Genomic DNA, 17489 nt, shown 5'->3' with positions numbered 1-17489 from the left:
CACACACAACACACACACAAACACACACACACAACACACACACACACACACACACACACACACACACACACACACACACACGCACACACGCACACAACCTTTCGCACAAGTGGTCTTGCTTAGCATATACATCGCTTGTTATAGGGGGGCGGGGGTTACGCTCGTACCAAATACGTTTCTCTCTCTCTCTCCCTCTCTCCCTCTCTCTCTCTCTCTCTCTCTCTCTCTCTCTCTCTCTCTCTCTCTCTCTCTCTCTCTCTCTCTCTCTCTCTCTCTCCCTCCCTCCCCTCCCCCCTCTCCCTTTCACTTTTTTCCCCTCTGTCTCTCCCTCCCCTTTCCCTTTCGTTTTCTCTTCCCACTCTTCCCTCCCTCCCTCCCCTTCCTCCCTCCGTCCTACCTAACTTTGATTTCACCCCCCCCCCCTCCCAGCTCTCCATATCACTGCCTTTCATGAATATGCATTTGTGTCTGTAAATATGACTACATAAAGTTTGCGTTAGTATTAATCTTCCTTTCTCTCTCTCTCGTTTCAGGTGATTCCCGGGTTCAAGTCCGTGCTGCGTTGGCGCTGGGTTGTATGTTCTGGTGTTCTGTACTTTGTTGTGGTTTGTAGTTTTATTTTTTTCTGATTGGTGTGTGTGTGTGTGTGTGTGTGTGTGTGTGTGTGTGTGTGTGTGTGTGTGTGTGTGTGTGTGTGTGTGTGTGAGAGAGTGCTGAGTGTGTGAGTGTGTGAGTGTGTGAGTGAGTGAGTGAGTGAGTGAGTGAGTGAGTGAGTGAGTGAGTGAGTGAGAGAGAGAGAGAGAGAGAGAGAGAGAGAGAGAGAGAGAGAGAGAGAGAGAGAGAGAGAGAGAGAGAGAGAGAGAGTGAGTGAGTGAGTGCGTGCGCTCTCTTTCTCTTTTTCCTTCTTCTTCTCCTTCTCCTTTTCCTCCTTCTCCCTCCCTCCCTCCCTCCCTCCCTCCCTCCCGCCCTCTCCTTTCGCCCCAGCGAGAGGGCATCCTCCGTAGGACTCCCGACTGGAGCGACGTCGAGGCATGTTATTATTTTTCCCCTCGTGTTCAATCTTTTCCCCTCGCCGGTCGTCATCCTGTGCAGATGTGGTCTGGATTGGTAAAAATATTTTTTGAGATAGTTTGGTCCACTGTCCGGACTGCGTAGATTTTTTTTTAAGAATGGTAGGTGGAGGGGGTGGGTGGAGGGGAGAGGGGAAAGGAGAAAGAGGAAAGGGGGGGGGGAGGTGAGAGGGGAGGGGAAAGAGTCTTTTCTTGTCTTTATTTGTGTGTGTGTGTGTGTGTGTGTGTGTGTGTGTGTGTGTGTGTGTGTGTGTGTGTGTGTGTGTGTGTGTGTGTGTGTGTGTGTGTGTGTGTGTGTGTCTCAGTCTCTCCTGCCCCACTCCCTCTCTCTCTCTCTCTCTCTCTCTCTCTCTCTCTCTCTCTCTCTCTCTCTCTCTCTCTCTCTCTCTCTCTCTCCCTCCCTCTCCCTCCCTCCCTCCCTCCCTCCCTCCCTCCCTCCCTCCCTCCCTCCCTCCCTCCCTCCCTCTCTCTCTCTCTCTCTCTCTCTCTCTCTCTCTCTCTCTCTCTCTCTCTCTCTCTCTCTATCTATCTATCTATCTATCTATCTATCTATCTATATATATATATATATATATTATATCTCCAGCTTCACTGTTTTTATCTGATCCCACCCTGGTCGTATGTGAGGAGATACTTAGATTTGGTCTACGAATCATTCAATTTTCTTTTAAATATCTGTGGAAAACTTGTGTGTTTTTTCTTTTTTTCTTCTATTTTTTGACACTAGATATTTTCAGGGGCGATGGTAGAATTTTTTTTTTACAATGTGAGTATTTTCTGGTTAAAAATTTTTCTTCTTCTTTGTTTGAAATACCTGATTTGTTTGTGACTCCGACATTTATTTTTCGTCACTGTCTCCTTTTCTCCTTATTCTTCTTTCGCTGTCATACTTATTTTCTCCTCCTCCACATTTTTTTTCTTCTCCCTCCTCTTCCTCTCCATTCCACTCCTTCGTCCTCTTCCCCCTTCTTCCTCTCCAATCCATCCCCTCTTCCTCCTCCTCTTCCCCACTCCCCCTCCTCCTCCTCCTCTTCCCCCCTCCCCCTCCTCCTCTTCCCCCCTCCCCCTCCTCCTCCTCCTGTTCCTCCTCTTCCTCCTCCTCCTCCTGTTCCTCCTCCTCCTCCTCCCTCCCTCCCCTCCCCCTCCCCCTCTCTCTCGTGCTTTAAGAAACGTGTGTACTGTCTGTTCATTTCGAGTGCATTTTTGGCGTATTTTGATGAGGGATCATCTTTGAACATCACCCTAGGCCTCATAATTGACTACAGTTTAGGTTTAGCATGAATCCGGGAGGGTAGAGGGAAGGAGGTGGAGAAATGGAGAGGAGATGAAAGGAAAGAGGATAGATAGCAATTCCAGAGTGGGGGTGATAAGTTACTCGATCATTGACAGGTTGGTGATGATGCTGACTTGATACACGGTGATGCCCTTTGGTCGTGTTGCATCCCACCAAGCGTCTTCGTCTTCTCCCTTGCATCTGTCTCTCGTAATGAAAAAAAGAAAATGAAGCCTACCAAAGAGAACTAAACGCCCTCCTCCGCCAGTGCTCATTTCAGCCAGTGTCCAGTCACTGATGGAATTGTCTCCCCATTAAGGCTGCCCCCCCTCCCTTCCCCATCCCGCAGTAATGACAGCCCATGATTGAGGTTCCCATTAACGGGGCTGCTTTCCTTTCCTGTCTGATGGAGACTCGTTTTCATCTTCTCTGTCCCCTTTGTTTATTTTTTTTTTTTTCCTTTGTACTCTTTACCTTTGTAGGTTATAGATATTAATAAAAAAAGATCTAAATATATAATTCCTTGTTTCCTGTTTTCTCCTTCCCTTGATTTTGTATTATTTTATTAATATATATTTTTTTCAGTTCGCCAGGAAGGTAGTTGTTTAAACTTGACTTTCAGTGATTTTTTTCCATAATAGTTTTTTTCATTTAGATTTTGAGTTTTATTTTATCTTTTCTCTCTCCCAATCTAGACATAGATGTGATCTGTCTTTCCGTGATATCTACTGAACTTAGTTTATTGGTAGACAAAATGACATTAATTAGAAACTTTTTTTTTTTTTTACTTTTTCATAGTTAATGAATACTGATATTAGGTGCTCTCTCTTGCTCTGTGTGTGTGTGTGTGTGTGTGTGTGTGTGTGTGTGTGTGTGTGTGTGTGTGTGTTTTATGTGTTGTGTGTGTTTTTGTGTGTGTGTTGTGTGTGTGTGTGTGTGTGTGTGTGTGTGTGTGTGTGTGTTTGTGTGTGTGTGTGTGTGTGTGTGTGTGTGTTGTGTGTGTTTGTGTGTGTGTGTTGTGTGTTGTGTTTGTGTGTGTGTTTATGTGTGTGTGTGTGTGTTTTTATGTGTGTGTGTGTGTTTTATGTGTGTGTGTGTGTGTTTTATGTTGTATGTGTGTGTGTTTTGTTTGTGTTTTGTGTGTGTGTGTGTTTTGTTTGTGTTTTGTGTGTGTGTGTGTGTGTTTTGTTTGTGTTTTGTGTGTGTGTGTGTGTGTGTGTGTGTGTGTGTGTGTGTGTGTGTATGCGCACGCGCGCGCGCGCGCGTACATACATGTCTTTGTCTGTCTATCATTTGTCTGTGTGGGTAGAAAAGGGAGAGAGGGAGAGAGAGGAGGGGAAAGGGAGAAAAGGAGAGATAGAGAGGGAAAGGGAGAAAGGGAGAGAGAGAGAGGGAAAGGGAGAAAGGGGGAGAGAGGGAAAAGGAGAAAGGGAGAGATAGGAAAAGGGAGAAAAAGAAAGTGAGAGAAAGGGAAAGGGAGAAAAGAGAAGGAAAGGGAGAAAAGAGAAGGAAAGGGAGAAAAGAGAAGGAAAGGGAGAAAAGAGAAGGAAAGGGAGAAAAGAGAGGGAAAGAGAGAGAGAGAGAGGAGAGAGAGAGAGAGGAGAGAGAGAGAGAGAGAGAGAGAGAAAGGGAGATAAAGAGGGAAAAGGAGAAAGAGGAGAGGTGCTAAGGGAGAAAGGGGATAGAGGGAGGGAAAGGGAGAGAGAGAGAGAGAGGGGGGGAAGGGAGAAAGGGAGAGAGAGGGGGAAAGGGAGAAAGGGAGAGAGAGGGGGAAAGGGAGAGAGGGAGAGAGGAGGAGGGAGGATAAAAAGTCTGATGTCCCAGGTCAGGTTGGGTTATTGTTGTTTTCTAGCAGCAGTGAAGGCAAAGAATATTGCTACCAGATAATCCAAAAAGTCTAATGTGATTGAAATGCATATTCTTAAAAGCAGGATCGTAAAGATTGCATGTTTGTTGCAAGGCTACCTGGACACCCCTTGGAGCGTGTCACAATGAACCAATCGGGCACTCCTCTCTTGCAGCCAAACAGACCCCCCCACCCCTGCAAGCAAACAGTTTATTGCTTGGGCTTTAAGGGGAGTTCAATGCGTCGACCGTGATGAGATCTTGTGAAAGGCAGAGGGAGGAGCTTCATCTTTTTCTTTTGTTGTTATTGTTGTTGTAAGTTCATGCATGTTAGTTTCTCTCCTTAACGGTGACTGCCTGACTCAGGGTAAACTGACTCTGTCTCTCATGATTTCACATGATTGTTAAGTTTTTGGCCATATTTATTGTTAATTGGCAAACAAGGAGTGTTATTAGGAAGACCTTTCTCTCTTTCTCTCATAAAAATGCTCATTTCTTTAACATTTGTTCTTCTCTTTTTTACACATCCCCTAATTCATGAAAATTCACTTAGCAGCATCATAGCCAAGGATTTTAGATTGATTTTTTTTTTCTGACCCCCCCCCCCTCCTCAAAAAAAAAAAAAAAAAAAAGAATCAGTGTTCATCAAATGAAATTTATTTCAATGGGTACATTGAAATAAATCTCATTTGAGAGTAAACACTTCTTCAGTAGGTACTAGCATTTTCTTAGTTACATACACTGAAGGTTGTGATGGTCGTGATGAGTATTGTCATTGACTGTAATCTGCCAGTCATTTCAGAGAGTAAGGAGAATGTGAATAAGGAATGGTGGCTATGGTAGATATTTTGTTTAGGAGGGGGAAGGGAAGCAAATGGATACTGAAATGTATCTATTATTATAGGGATCCATTATAATGAGGGAAGCTGTATATATATATATATTTTTTTCTCTCTCCCATTCATAATATTGCGAAGCATTCTAATAACAGCAAATGTCCGCAGGTCTCTTCAAGTGTGGGAGCAGACCGGGAAACGACACAGCGAGGTCCTCCGAGAACAGCAGAGGCAGGAGGGCGGGTCCAGGCTCGGGGGCGCCCTCCGGTACCCCAGCACTGTCATCCTGTGGGTTACGTGCAACCAGGTAATCATGCAGGGCTAATCCCTCGCTGCGCTCTGTCATTTGGTTGCGAGTGAAATTGTAATCAGAGAGAATCGCTGAAAATTTGCCATACTTGGGAGTATTAGCAGAATGTCTTGTGTGTAATATGAACTGATTATCTTTTCGTCACATCTCTTTATTGTCTTTTTGCGTTTATTGCCATTACACTTGTGCTTACATCAGTTACTCTTCAGGAAATGTTTTTAAACCTATTTAATTGATAAGAAGTGTTCTCATTATTCACGTCCTTCGGTCTCCATTACACTATTTCATTGAAGTCTTTACTCGCTCTCCTTCTGCCAACAGGACGTCCTGGACCAGCGACTAGACAGACGTGTCGATGACATGATAGAACGCGGCCTCCTGCAGGAGCTGAAGGATTTCCACGCCGATTACAACAGGCAGCGGCTGAAGGAGGGGCAGCTGGCCGACTACACCAAGGGCATTTTCCAGAGCATCGGCTTCAAGGAGTTCCATCAGTATCTTGTGCTGCCGGAGGAGGAGCAGCAGACTGAGGCCGGCAAGAAGTTGTATGAAGCCGGAATTGCAGCACTGAAGCAGGTGAGTTTGGGGTATTCCTTCTCTTTCCCTCTTTTTCTCCCACTCCCTCTTCTTATTCCTCCTCTAATTATTATTATTCTTATCTCTATTATTCCTGTTCCTTCCTCTCTTCTGATTCTTCCTCTTCCTCCTCTTTCTCTTTCTCCTCTTAATAATATTATTATTATTCCTATTCCTCATTCCTTTCCTCTCCTCTTCTTCCTCTTCCTCTTCCCCTTCCTCTTCCTCTTCCTCTTCCTCCTCCTCCTCCTCCTCCTCCTCCTCCTCCTCCTCCTCCTCCTCCTCCTCCTCCTCCTCCTCCTCCTCCTCCTCCTCCTCCTCCTCCTCCTCTTCTTTCTTCTCCTCCTCCTTTTCAACCTCTTCTTTCCCCTATCACCTCCATCTTATTGTATTAGCTGAAGAAAGATTGTTTTTGATTATATGTTTCGGCTGATGTTAGGAAGTCATTAACCTCTTTTCTGTAGGTGTTAATTTTCTCCCATTTTGTGATCTCAGGTGACAAGACGGTATTCAAGAAAGCAACTGAAATGGATTAAGAACCGGTTCCTTCTCCCAGCCGACCGTCAGGTATGAACGTTCAGTCCATGCTTGAGTATTGTATGAATCACTTTTTTTTTTTATAATTCTTTATTGATATTTCTAGTTAACCCATGGGCAGGGTGGGTGGTATCTTTTCTTCCCATGACATACCAAGCCCATATGCCAGGAATCAAGTTATTATGTTATACATGGTCAAGCCAGCTGTGTTAGTGTGAGCTTTTTTGCTTTCTTGGCTCTGACTGCAATTATTGAGGAGGCACAGCCCTGGAGAATAGACTTAAAGTAGGCTCATCAGATGCCAAAAATGAAGACGTAAAATTTGCAGTAAGTTTGATGGGTATGAGATATTTATTTTTTGTTTTTATTTTATTTATTCATTCATTCAAGTGCACTTTAGGACATCTACTTACTGTATGTGCTACATTGCTACAAATTTTTTTGTTAAGAATAATAGTAATAATATAGAATTGTCAACTGAATCTGTTATCAAGTATCGCTGCATTGCAAGAGGTAGAAACTTAATATACTAAGGTGCCATTATCAATCCTAAAGACAGTATTATGATACAAACTGAGAACAAAAAGTATGGATCATATATTTATTGATGCACAGCTGAAAATCACCTTCATTTTCTGTCTGCTGTTGGTGTCACTCTCCCTTTTGTTTCTACAAATTTATGATAGAAATTAAATATAACTCATCATGGATGCTGCCAGGACATTACACAAAATATGATGCAGTTACTTGAAGGGCCTGAAGAAGATGCAACTTTCAACTCCAGTTGAAAAGTTGCATAAGTTGCATTTGAAACTTAACAACTCCATAGGTTGTACTAGCTTGAGACTAGTCATGTGCTTGAAAATAAATATTGATTTTTATTTTTCATACCAACTGAATTCATATTTTGTAATTTGTCTTGAAGTCTGCTTGTACCTTGGAATCCTCCTAGAAGATCTTGTACTTTTCCTCAAGCAGATCTTGTATGAAATATATGAAGAGCATCTTAATTGACTGCACTTGATGTAGTCCCTCCTCCCTTCTTCCGACATTCCACCATTCAAACCAGGTGCCTTACCAGAGTTCATGTCCTTGCAAGCCTCCTCTGTCTCCTTTCCTTTAACCAGTATCTCATCATCTCTGCATGACACTGGCATTTAAAGCTCCCTATCACCACAACAGTATCATTTTCGATAAACCTACTATGAAACTGTTCACAAAAAATTTGGGGAAAATGTCAGTGCTTATACTGCTTTGTAAAATCGGAGAGAGACGTGCCCCTCTGCTCATAGAAGATTGTAGGGCTTAACCTAGTTGATGAGAAAATGGAAATTGACTTCATTTTTTTTTCTCCAGGTTCCACCAGTCTTCGCACTAGATGGCTCTGACCCAAGCAAGTGGGACGACCGAGTGCGGCTTCCTGCAGAGGGTGTTGTGCAAGCGCTAGCAGAAGGGAGACAGCCAGAGCTTCAGACTGCCAATATGGTTAAAGAATCGCCAGATGTAGAGGATATCAATCGAGGTAAATGAAAGATGATCCTGTGTAGTTGATAAAATTTTTAGCATTTGATATTAGAATATCAACTGTGGGTTTGTTTACTTTACTTTTTTTTTTTTTTTTTTTTTGTACAATGTCACTAAGCAGTCAATTGGATGTGGGTGATTGAAGGTTTTGTAAAACAACCTGAAACAATTCAATTCTGTACCAGTTTCCAGTGCAAGGCAGAAACAAAAAAATTGTGATGCTTACTAACAGAACTTACATGTACTTAAACAACAGAATGGGGAAAAATGCAATGATCTTTTTAATGTGGCTAAATGTAATAGGTTGAGGTTAACCCCTTTGTTTGGTAACCAGACTCTGTGCCTCCTATTGCAGTGTTATTTTCTCTTTTTATGCATAAGAGCTTTTAGCTTTTTTTTGCAATTTTCCAATGACCATTTGTAAATTGATTTGCATTATCCAGATGGTAAGAGACTTGATTTCTTTGCAAACTCCATATCATCTCTAAGTAGTCTACAATTCAGTGCAAGAAAAATAAAAGTATTTAACTTTTTATTATTTGTATTGTAAAAAATAAATATATAAATAAAATAAAAATAAATAAATAAATAAATCGTAATATTCAGTTTTCTGCAATACAGCCTATGCCACCAGTCACAGTGCCAGAAACTTGAGCATGGAAATAGCTTCCTCCATGGATCTGGCACTCTTCCAGTCATGGCTCTTGGACACCATATTCCACACTTGTTTATTGATGGGAGTCATGCAAAATCACCAAATGAGTCTAATCATCCTCCCGAGAGGTTTGTGCACTTAAGGCGAGTCTTTGTATTACCAAGTATTATATTACCAAGGCCTCTGTTTCTTTGCAGGTGACAAAACGCGATATGAATGTGATGTCTGCGAGCGTGTTGTGATAGGAGAGATCCAGTGGCGGGCTCACGTACATGGCGCAAAACATAGGAAGATGCAGAGAAGACAGACACTCCTTCAGGAAAATGACAAGAAAGAACTGAAAGTGTGAAGAGATATTTTAAAAAACATTGATTTTACTTGTGAAAAATGGCTAGTTTATATCTAGTCATTCTGATATGTACAAAAAAAGAAAAGGAATGAGGCATAAGTAGCAAATTCAAGCTATTATGTATTGTAAGAGAGATATACATTTATGTATAAAAAGTCTTAAGTTCTCTAAGGTGTTTTATTACTTTGGCCTGTGCTAAACAAAGCTTTGGCATCAATATGACTTGTTTTCATTTTAATACCCCCCCCCCCACACACACACACACACACTTCAAAAAAAGAAAAGAAAAGTATTATCAGTTATGAAACTAAACTTTTTTTTTTACTGGCTGAGGGAAGAACTATTTATTCATTTATTTATTTTCAGAATGACAGATCCTTGACCAAAGTGTGAATTATAACTTCCAGTAAACACCATTTCTTCCTGAGCTCCTTAACCCTTTCCTGACGAGTAATATTCATAGTGGCCCGGACCCCGCTGCCGGGGGCTTATATTGTCGCTCTAGCATGCCTGACCGCTCATGCCAAATACCAGCATCCTTTGCCGTTTCTTCGTAATACTATGAGCATATGTTGTATTTTCAGTTATCATTATTTTCTAATCATTATTTTCTAGTCTCTGCTTGCCATATTTACTGATAAATCAAGACTGAAGGATATTTTTGTTATATAGACTCCATAGTTGATCATTATTCGCTCTATAGTCTGAATAAAATAAGCAGTGTGTGGCATCATGGAGTTGAATTGTAGTTTTTTTTTGTATAGTAAAAATGAGTGTTAAAAAAGACTTAATCACATTTTCAGTGGCAGAAAAATATTTTGCCATGAATGTAACAAAAAAAAAACTCATGGCATGTCCATACATACACTATGGCATGTACGTACATGCCCCTGGCAGATAGTCCAGCCATGCCATGGCATGTTTGTACATGCCACCCGTCAGCAAAGGGTTAACTCCTTATGCCTGAGTCACCCCTATACACGTGACTGTGCTGGACCTGTCTGGATGGTTATGTGTACTGGCGTGGTAGGCTTAATACCCATCCCAACGGGGATACCTACACACGTGGAGTGTGTATGCCTGTATTTATGAATGTTTTTGAGCTATTTTGTATGCATATAAATATCAATGTGGGTAAATGTCATTATGCAACTATATGTATATGTATAGTTGGATGTACATGTAAGAGGTAATTTGTGTCTGCAAGTGTGTGTGCATGATATAGAAGTTTGTGAATGTTTTTTTCATTGCATACTTGTTTGTCAACTGTGTTTGTTTCTTGGTTGTTTGTGCAAGTGTATATCGTTTTTTCATTGTTTGTCAATTGTGTAATGAAACCTGACCTGAGGTCAATCAGCAAGTGTTCCACCATGACACACATCCCTACTGTACTGTGTGTGGGGGTGGGGGATGAGAGAGAGAGAGAGAGAGAGGAGAGAGAAGAGAGAGAAGAGAGAGAAGAGAGAGAAGAGAGAGAGAGAGAGAGAGAGAGAGGAGAGAGAGAGAGAGAGGAGAGAGAGAGAGAGGAGAGAGAGAGAGAGGAGAGAGAGAGAGAGGAGAGAGGAGAGAGAGAGAGAGGAGAGAGAGAGAGAGAGAGGAGAGAGAGAGAGGAGAGAGGAATATGTCAGACAATATTGGGAGCACAATGCTCCCGGAGCTCCCTCTTTCAGTTGATCGAAGAGGGAGAACTGCTTTGAGGGGACACCAGGTGTAAAAGCACCCCTTGAAGAACTGTCTATCCCATTGGAAGTGTTCACCAGTGTTTTCCCAGAGATATTCCAAACCATTGTGGACGAGATGAATCGGTAAGTAAAAACAATTTATCTTTCTGTATTCTGACTTGAAAAACATAATTTTCTTTCTCTACATGTCCCTTATTGAAACACCACCTGATTAGAATGTCTTTTTCTTCCAACTACAGGTATGTTTGACGGATCCCGCACACCCCTTCATCCCATATGAAGGGGTGGGAGGACACATCTGTGCATATGTCGGCCTACGGTTCCTGATGGGTCTTCAGTCGAAGAGGGCCCAGAGGGAATTTTGGTCGACGGACCCGTTAATGTCCTCGTCGGTGTTCGCCAAGATGATGACCAGGGACCGCTACGATGCCCTTACCTCCACGCTCCACTTCGCTGACAACGAAGGGGAGCACGACGCGGAGGATCAGCTTTGGAAACAGCACCGTGTTGGAATCGACGTACCGTTCCGTCTTCGTCTCAAACAAGAATGTGACCGTCGACGAGAGCTTGTGGGCCTTCAAAGGGAGTCACCATGGACTCAAGTACAACCCGAGCAAGAGGGCTCAGAGAGGGCTGAAGGTCTACAAGCTTTGCTCGTCTGACAGTCCAGAGGCAGGGTACACGGCAGCCCTCAAAATCTACATGGGTTAAGACCGTGGCGAATTTCCATCCAGTATGAAGGCCATCACCGACCTGCTGGAGAAGGCAAATCTATTCAACAAGGGGTACCAGTTACACACTGACAACTGGTACTCCCCCCCAACTCTCTTCCATTACCTGCGCCATTGGGACGGTATGTCTCAACCGGCGTGGCATGCCCCAGGACCTGCAGGCGGGTCGGGGACAAATTGACTTCTGGAGCACCAAGACCAGAATTATTTGCCTTCAGTGGGTGGATAAGCGTCCTGTTACAATGCTGTCTCCCGCCCACACGAACAAAGTCATTACCCTGCCTCCCAAACGCCGAGGGGTGGAGAGGTCAAAGCCCGAAGTTGTCACTGACTTCAACAACAGTATGAAGGATGTCGCCCTCTCAGATCAGCTGGCGCAGTCATATCTATCAACCTGGAAAACTATAAAATGGTACAAGAAGGTATTCTTCTACCTACTGGATATGATAACCACCAACACGCTGGCTATCCACCGGGCCCTCGGCGGTAAAATGACACAATACGAGTTCCGCAAGGAACTTGTTCGAGGATTGCTGCAGCAAGGTAAGCATCTGACCTTTTGTTTTTTCTTTTATTCTGATATAAAATTGTTATTTTCAATGGTTTTACATTTCATATTTTGAGAATGTCTTTTACAATGTTTTCTTTTTCTTGCATTTTTTACAGGCAGTCGCCGTGGCTCCTTCCGGCGGAATCCTCCTCAGGCTCGCCACGAGGAGGAAATTCCCCAGCAGGAATGCATGCCAGTTGACACACCACATTGTCGGTGGCGTCGGTGTGTGCTCTGCTGGAGGAATCACCAGTGCAGGAGGGAGACCAGGGTGATGTGCAGTTGCTGCGGCACCTCACTCTGCCCAACACCGTGTTTTCAGGCATTCCATGCCTGAAACTCAGGTGGTTGTATATATTTAAATGTAAATATGTATATATAATTGTAAATATTTATACTTTATTCATTATTTTGAAAAATTGTTTTTTCAGGCTCCAATCCCTGAAAATCTGATATTGCCTGAATATGTACATATTTTTTATAAACAAATTCAATTATTTTGAAAATAAAAAACTTATTTCAGGCTATAATGCCTGAAAATACAGTCTCTATCAATTATCTGATACATTTTTATAAAATTTCAATGTATTTATTCAGAATATGAAAAAAATAAAATTGCCGTTTTACACTATGTTTAGATCTCTCGCCAAGACAAACCATTGACTTTACACACTAAAATGAGTGATATACAGTTAAAATGGACTTTATACTATAGTATTTATACTTTTGTTCATATGACATATAATAAAGATATAGTAAGTCTACAAACTTTCACATGTTTCTAGAGTACAAAAACTTTAGGTTGTGGTTACTCGCAAACCAACCATAGGAGTGCGCTGAAACTTTGCGTGGGAGGGTGAGACAGCCCTTCATCTAGAGAACAGTTGCCTGCTTCTATTTCCCGTTGAGCTAGGTTTACAACATTTTTCCGGACCGTCAGTGGTGGGTTAAGCTTTTGCTCCCTGTCAAACACTGCTGTGGAGCAGCAGTGTTTGGCAGGGTGGCCTAGACAGCAGTAATTCTGACATTGACAGGGTGCAAGTTGACATGGTTGGATAAGGAGGGACTCTGTCGATATAAGCATTAAAGTAATCTTGGCAATATTGGTGGAGGACTTATGGCATCCTCTACGGGAATGGTGTAGCATCGTACTGATACTACGTCATAGTCTATGAGGCAGGCAAGTAGGTCTTCATAATCTGTCCAATCCCTGTCCTAGACAGGGCAGTTTGGCTGGGAGATGGAGACAGTTCCAGTACCAGTAATGAGGGAGGGATGAGGCTGGGATTAGGGTTGATAATGCTTGGGATATGGATGTTCCTGTGACAAGGCAGGAATGATTAGGGCAGCTGTGAAAGAAAACTTTGTCTATTTGTTTTTGGAGGCATTGCTGGAAGTGGAGAGTTGTCAGTGTAAAAGGCTTTAGAGGGGATCATGAAATATTGATCCCATTTTGATGGGCTAAAAAGAGTATTCAGAAGGTCTGTAGTAATGGGGGTAGTAGAAGTGCAGAGACGTGTGGAAGAGGGAGTAGTATTGAGAGAGGTAGTACTGTGGAGACATGGACAATAAGGCTGCAGAGTATTAATAAGGGAGGAGGGGGTAGTAGATGAAGAAAACTGCAGGGGTGGAAGTGTAAGTAGAGGATGGTGGGAGAGGAGGAATGTTTTCTGGGTGGATGATCTGGGCTGGACTGAGGTGATAGTATATATTGAGGCAGGGGTAATAGTAGCAGTGTTCAATTATAATCAAAAGAGAGCCTGGGGTTGAGGAATTGGGAGACTTTAAATCTGTGGAGCTAGTTGATAAAGTGCAAGCCTCATTGTCCCCAATATGGGTGGAAAATTTGCATTAGTGGTCATGATTAGCCTGGAGTATGTTGGGGAAAGAAAAAGTCCACCTCTCAAGGTTGCCCTGAGGGTTAGGACTAGATAACTAAGTGGAAATACTGTGCCCAGTTCACCAGGTCAGCACTTTATCTTTTTAACATGGCTCTCACACCTTAGGAAGTGGATGGCAGAAGGTTAATGGTTACAAAACAAAATAAATATGCTAGCTTATATATAACACTATGGAAAGGTGAAAGGAGTAAAGAGGGGGTTAGTTAATTAAATGTGCTACACACGTCAAAAGTTGTAAAGGAGTTCACGATTGTATGGTGTTGAAAAGGGTAAAGTAGAGAGGGTGAGTAAACTGTCAAAGATGTCCATGGGGTAAGGTCAGGATTAGCAAAAGGAGAGAGGGGAGTTTATGGTCAATTAGATCAGTTTCAGGAAAAAAGTCAGGAGGGAGTCAGGGAAGGTGGTTGCTGTGCCAGGGGGAAGTGGAAGGCATAATGGAGTAGGAAAAGATGGAAGGGGTTGGAGACGAGACCGAAACAGAGGGGAAGAAAAGACAGAATTAGTTGAGTTGAGGGCTGAGGCCCAAGGCAGGGCTGATCCCCAGCATTGGTTCCCAACCTGTCTCCTAAGCAACTACGAGCATGGGATTGGGGGAATGACAAAGGGAATTGCAATTTTTTTTTTTCCCTCTGATGCCTGGGTTTTCATTTAATCTGCATTACTCTTTAGGGTTTGCTGCACTTATTAAGGGTCTGAGGAAGACATTAATGCTGTAAAGATTTGGGAAATATTTAGACTGAAGGAAGCTGGACACCAAACTTAGGAAATAAAAATGCTGACTAGTAAATCATCCTGTTCAGTGTGGAAGTCCTACCAGTGTTTCCAAAAGGAGAGAAATATGGAGAGAGTCTCCTAAAACGATTCCTTGGAAGGCCTCAAAAGACAATGCCATGAGCAGACAATATTACCAAGAGACATGGAGAGGCCCAACCTTGCAATTCTCCATAAAGGAAAATAAGCTCACATTGTTTATGGAAGCAAGTGTGTGCACTGTTAGCTGCTGCTTCAAAACTCAGTTTATGATAACTGCTGTGTAGTTAAGAAACTGATCAGCACCACCATTCTCTTAGTTTGGAGCTCTGCTTCCTTCAGTCCAATTGTTTGTTGTTGATTACTTTTGCAAGCCTATACTGAAATAGCTAATGCAAAAAAGCATAATAGGTTGATGGAAACCACACCATCAAGGAAAAAAACTAGTTTTTCTGTTGCCACACTAAAATCAAGAGGAAATTTCAATTTATTTCCACTGTTCTTATCATCATCAATAATGACAGACTCATATTTGAGTGGCCGTGGACCTCTCCACCATTGGTGTAGAGGTTTGTTCTTATAGGGGGGCATAAATGTTAAGATTCAGTAGGCGGTGCTGGCTGCGGAATCTTTTCGATGAGAACGGTCTATACAGCAGTAGTACAAAATCTCCACATTTAACTAATCCATAAAGGCTTATCCATATACCCTTAACCTGTTGATGCTGGGAGGGTATGTATAAAGATCCTTTGTGATTTAGTGACAATTTTCATGTGGAATAGTTTAATTTTTTAAATTCCTAGTACTATTAAGTCTTATTAACCTGTTGGATCTGGGTGCATCGTGGCTTGCACATGGACCAATATTTGGCTCAATTGACGGACTCTTAGGTGTGTGTCTTGTAAATCTAGCCCATGTGAGCATACGTGCAGACTGTTTTCATTGAGCAGATTCCATATCATCTCTCCAGATAGTTGACAATTCTGTACAATAATGATGATTAATGGTTACTAAGCAAAATAAATGTGCTATACATATAGCACTACAGAAAGGTGTAATAGTGAAAGGGGGGGGAGGGCATTAGTTGATGATTAAATTTGCTGCACATCAAAAGTCATACAACAGTTTAATGGGAGGAAAGGGTGTATAGGGAAAATGAATAGGAGAAGGATGGATGTATGCAGTCACTTTGAGTGTAGAGGGAATGGGAGCAGAGATTGGAGGATGAAGATGAGGGCCATGATTAGATAGTTTTTAATGTCTTAGAGTTTCTGATACTGAGTTTGAAGGGGAGGTCTGAGAAATGAAGTTTTTTAATAACTGGGAGATGAGGGGAAAGACATCTGAGGGTCATTTGAGGAAGAGGTATATGTAGGAAAGGATGCAGTAGAAGATGGGGTGGAACGTTTAGATTGAGTCAAGTGAGGAGGAGGAGGAGGGGTAGGTACCAGTGAAGTAGAGAATGTGAGAAGGAGGGGTAGGTTCCAGTGAAGTAGAGAACGTGAGGAGGAGGAAGAGATACTGGAGGAAATACAGAAACATCTTGAGGAGGAGGAGGAGGAGAAGGAGGAGGGGCAAAGCGAACTGGAGTAGGTAATGAGAAAAACCTTACTGGTGTGCTGCCTGCCCGGCCTCGTTTAAAGTGAGGCTGAGTATGAATCTGAGGACTGCTACCTCATACTCGTACTTGTTGGTAGGGCAGCCCCTATAAAACATATTAAGGGAGCCACCACAAATGGCACATGCATGATTACGCAGGGTAGTTTGAATGATCATGGACATGTTGGGCAGTGGGTGGTGGAGCAGCACTGCTTAGCAGAGTGACCAAAATGCCAACATTTCTGACACTGATGAGGGAGTGGTGTTGAGCAAGGTAGTAATATGGGGAAGTGAACAAAAATGCTGTATAATAGAAATAATGGAGGAGGGGGTTAAAAATGAAGGAGACTCAAGGATGAGGAGATGGAGTGGAGGATTTTGGGAGTTAGAAGGAATATTTTCTGAAGGTTGGATAATGACTTGTGTAGTTGACTTGGAATGGACTGAGCTGACAGCTGGTATCGAGGAGGAGGAAGTAGCAGCAGTGTTCACAGTCATGATCAAAGAAGACCCAGGGTTCCAGGTATAAATTCATTATTGGCCATGTAAGCCTGGAGTACATGGGGAAGAGAAATTATTCACCACTCAGTGTCCCCATGACTGCAAGGGCTAGATAACTAAACAGGAAACCTTGCTGATGGCTCCCTGAGGCCAATCAAAGCCACCCTTTTTTCCTTTTAACACGGCTCTCGCTACTTAGGAAGTGGAGATCATTACTCAAACCTTCAGAATACATCCCTTCCTTTCTCCCAACATCCTCCACCCCATTGCCTATTTTACAGTCTTTTTCATTGTCTACCCACACCCCCCTTATTACTACTCTTCATCCTTACCGTCATCCGCCAACAGTACTACCTCTCTCCATACCACCCCATCCTCCTCACACCCTTGTCGGACTGCTTCCACTTCTGCAAACCTTTTTAGTACCCTTTTTGGCCCAGCCAAGTGGGATCAATTCTTTGTGATTCCCCCTACAGCCTCATACTCTGACAATACCCTTCTCTTCCAACAATGTCCCCCCCAAAAAGTAGGCAAATTTTCCTTTCGTTCCGATGGTTCACACCTTGTCACAGTTACATCTAAGTTCCAAGCTCATGCACTATCTACCCTGACTGACCTCACTGGCAAACCTATTCATGCTCAACCTCACTCTTCCCTTAATACTTGTACCAGAACTGTTTCCGTCTCCCTGACTGAGCATCCTGTCTACGACAAGGACTAGTCAGACTGTGAAAATGACTTGCTCACATGTCTTGTTGATTATGAATCAGTAGCAGTTCAGTGCTACACTATTCCTCCCA

General features: G+C 42.8%; 2 protein-coding genes across 2 annotated transcripts; both read left to right on the top strand.

Moving 5' to 3' along the window:
• Nucleotides 1-4950: 4950 nt before the first annotated feature.
• Nucleotides 4951-9143, top strand: LOC119596762 (tRNA dimethylallyltransferase-like). The gene is made up of 6 exons (XM_037946088.1): nt 4951-4993; nt 5093-5331; nt 5656-5910; nt 6406-6477; nt 7804-7969; nt 8824-9143. The coding sequence occupies exons 1-6, from the start codon at nt 4951-4953 to the stop codon at nt 8973-8975; spliced, it is 927 nt and encodes a 308-aa protein (XP_037802016.1). The 3' UTR covers nt 8976-9143.
• Nucleotides 9144-10574: 1431 nt separating this feature from the next.
• LOC119596919 (piggyBac transposable element-derived protein 4-like) lies at nt 10575-12553 on the top strand. Its single transcript, XM_037946285.1, has 3 exons — nt 10575-10780; nt 10897-11931; nt 12055-12553. Exons 2-3 carry the CDS (start codon nt 11532-11534, stop codon nt 12273-12275), a joined length of 621 nt encoding a protein of 206 aa, XP_037802213.1. The 5' UTR covers nt 10575-10780; nt 10897-11531; the 3' UTR covers nt 12276-12553.
• Nucleotides 12554-17489: the final 4936 nt, after the last annotated feature.

The sequence above is a fragment of the Penaeus monodon genome, chromosome 38, assembly GCF_015228065.2.
Source record: "Penaeus monodon isolate SGIC_2016 chromosome 38, NSTDA_Pmon_1, whole genome shotgun sequence".
Taxonomy (NCBI): domain Eukaryota; kingdom Metazoa; phylum Arthropoda; class Malacostraca; order Decapoda; family Penaeidae; genus Penaeus; species Penaeus monodon.
This window is presented reverse-complemented; position numbering and strand designations above follow the sequence as displayed.

What these genes read in the sequence shown, in the direction of transcription:
- LOC119596762 (XM_037946088.1), top strand. Translation starts at nt 4,951, where the DNA reads ATGAGTATTGTCATTGACTGTAATCTGCCAGTCATTTCAGAGA. An exon ending in TCTGCCAGTCATTTCAGAGA is followed by an intron (nt 4,994 to 5,092) that starts GTAAGGAGAATG and finishes CTATTATTATAG; the next exon opens with GGATCCATTATAATGAGGGA. An exon ending in TGTGGGTTACGTGCAACCAG is followed by an intron (nt 5,332 to 5,655) that starts GTAATCATGCAG and finishes TTCTGCCAACAG; the next exon opens with GACGTCCTGGACCAGCGACT.
- LOC119596919 (XM_037946285.1), top strand. Translation starts at nt 11,532, where the DNA reads ATGCCCCAGGACCTGCAGGCGGGTCGGGGACAAATTGACTTCTGGAGC. An exon ending in TCGAGGATTGCTGCAGCAAG is followed by an intron (nt 11,932 to 12,054) that starts GTAAGCATCTGA and finishes CATTTTTTACAG; the next exon opens with GCAGTCGCCGTGGCTCCTTC.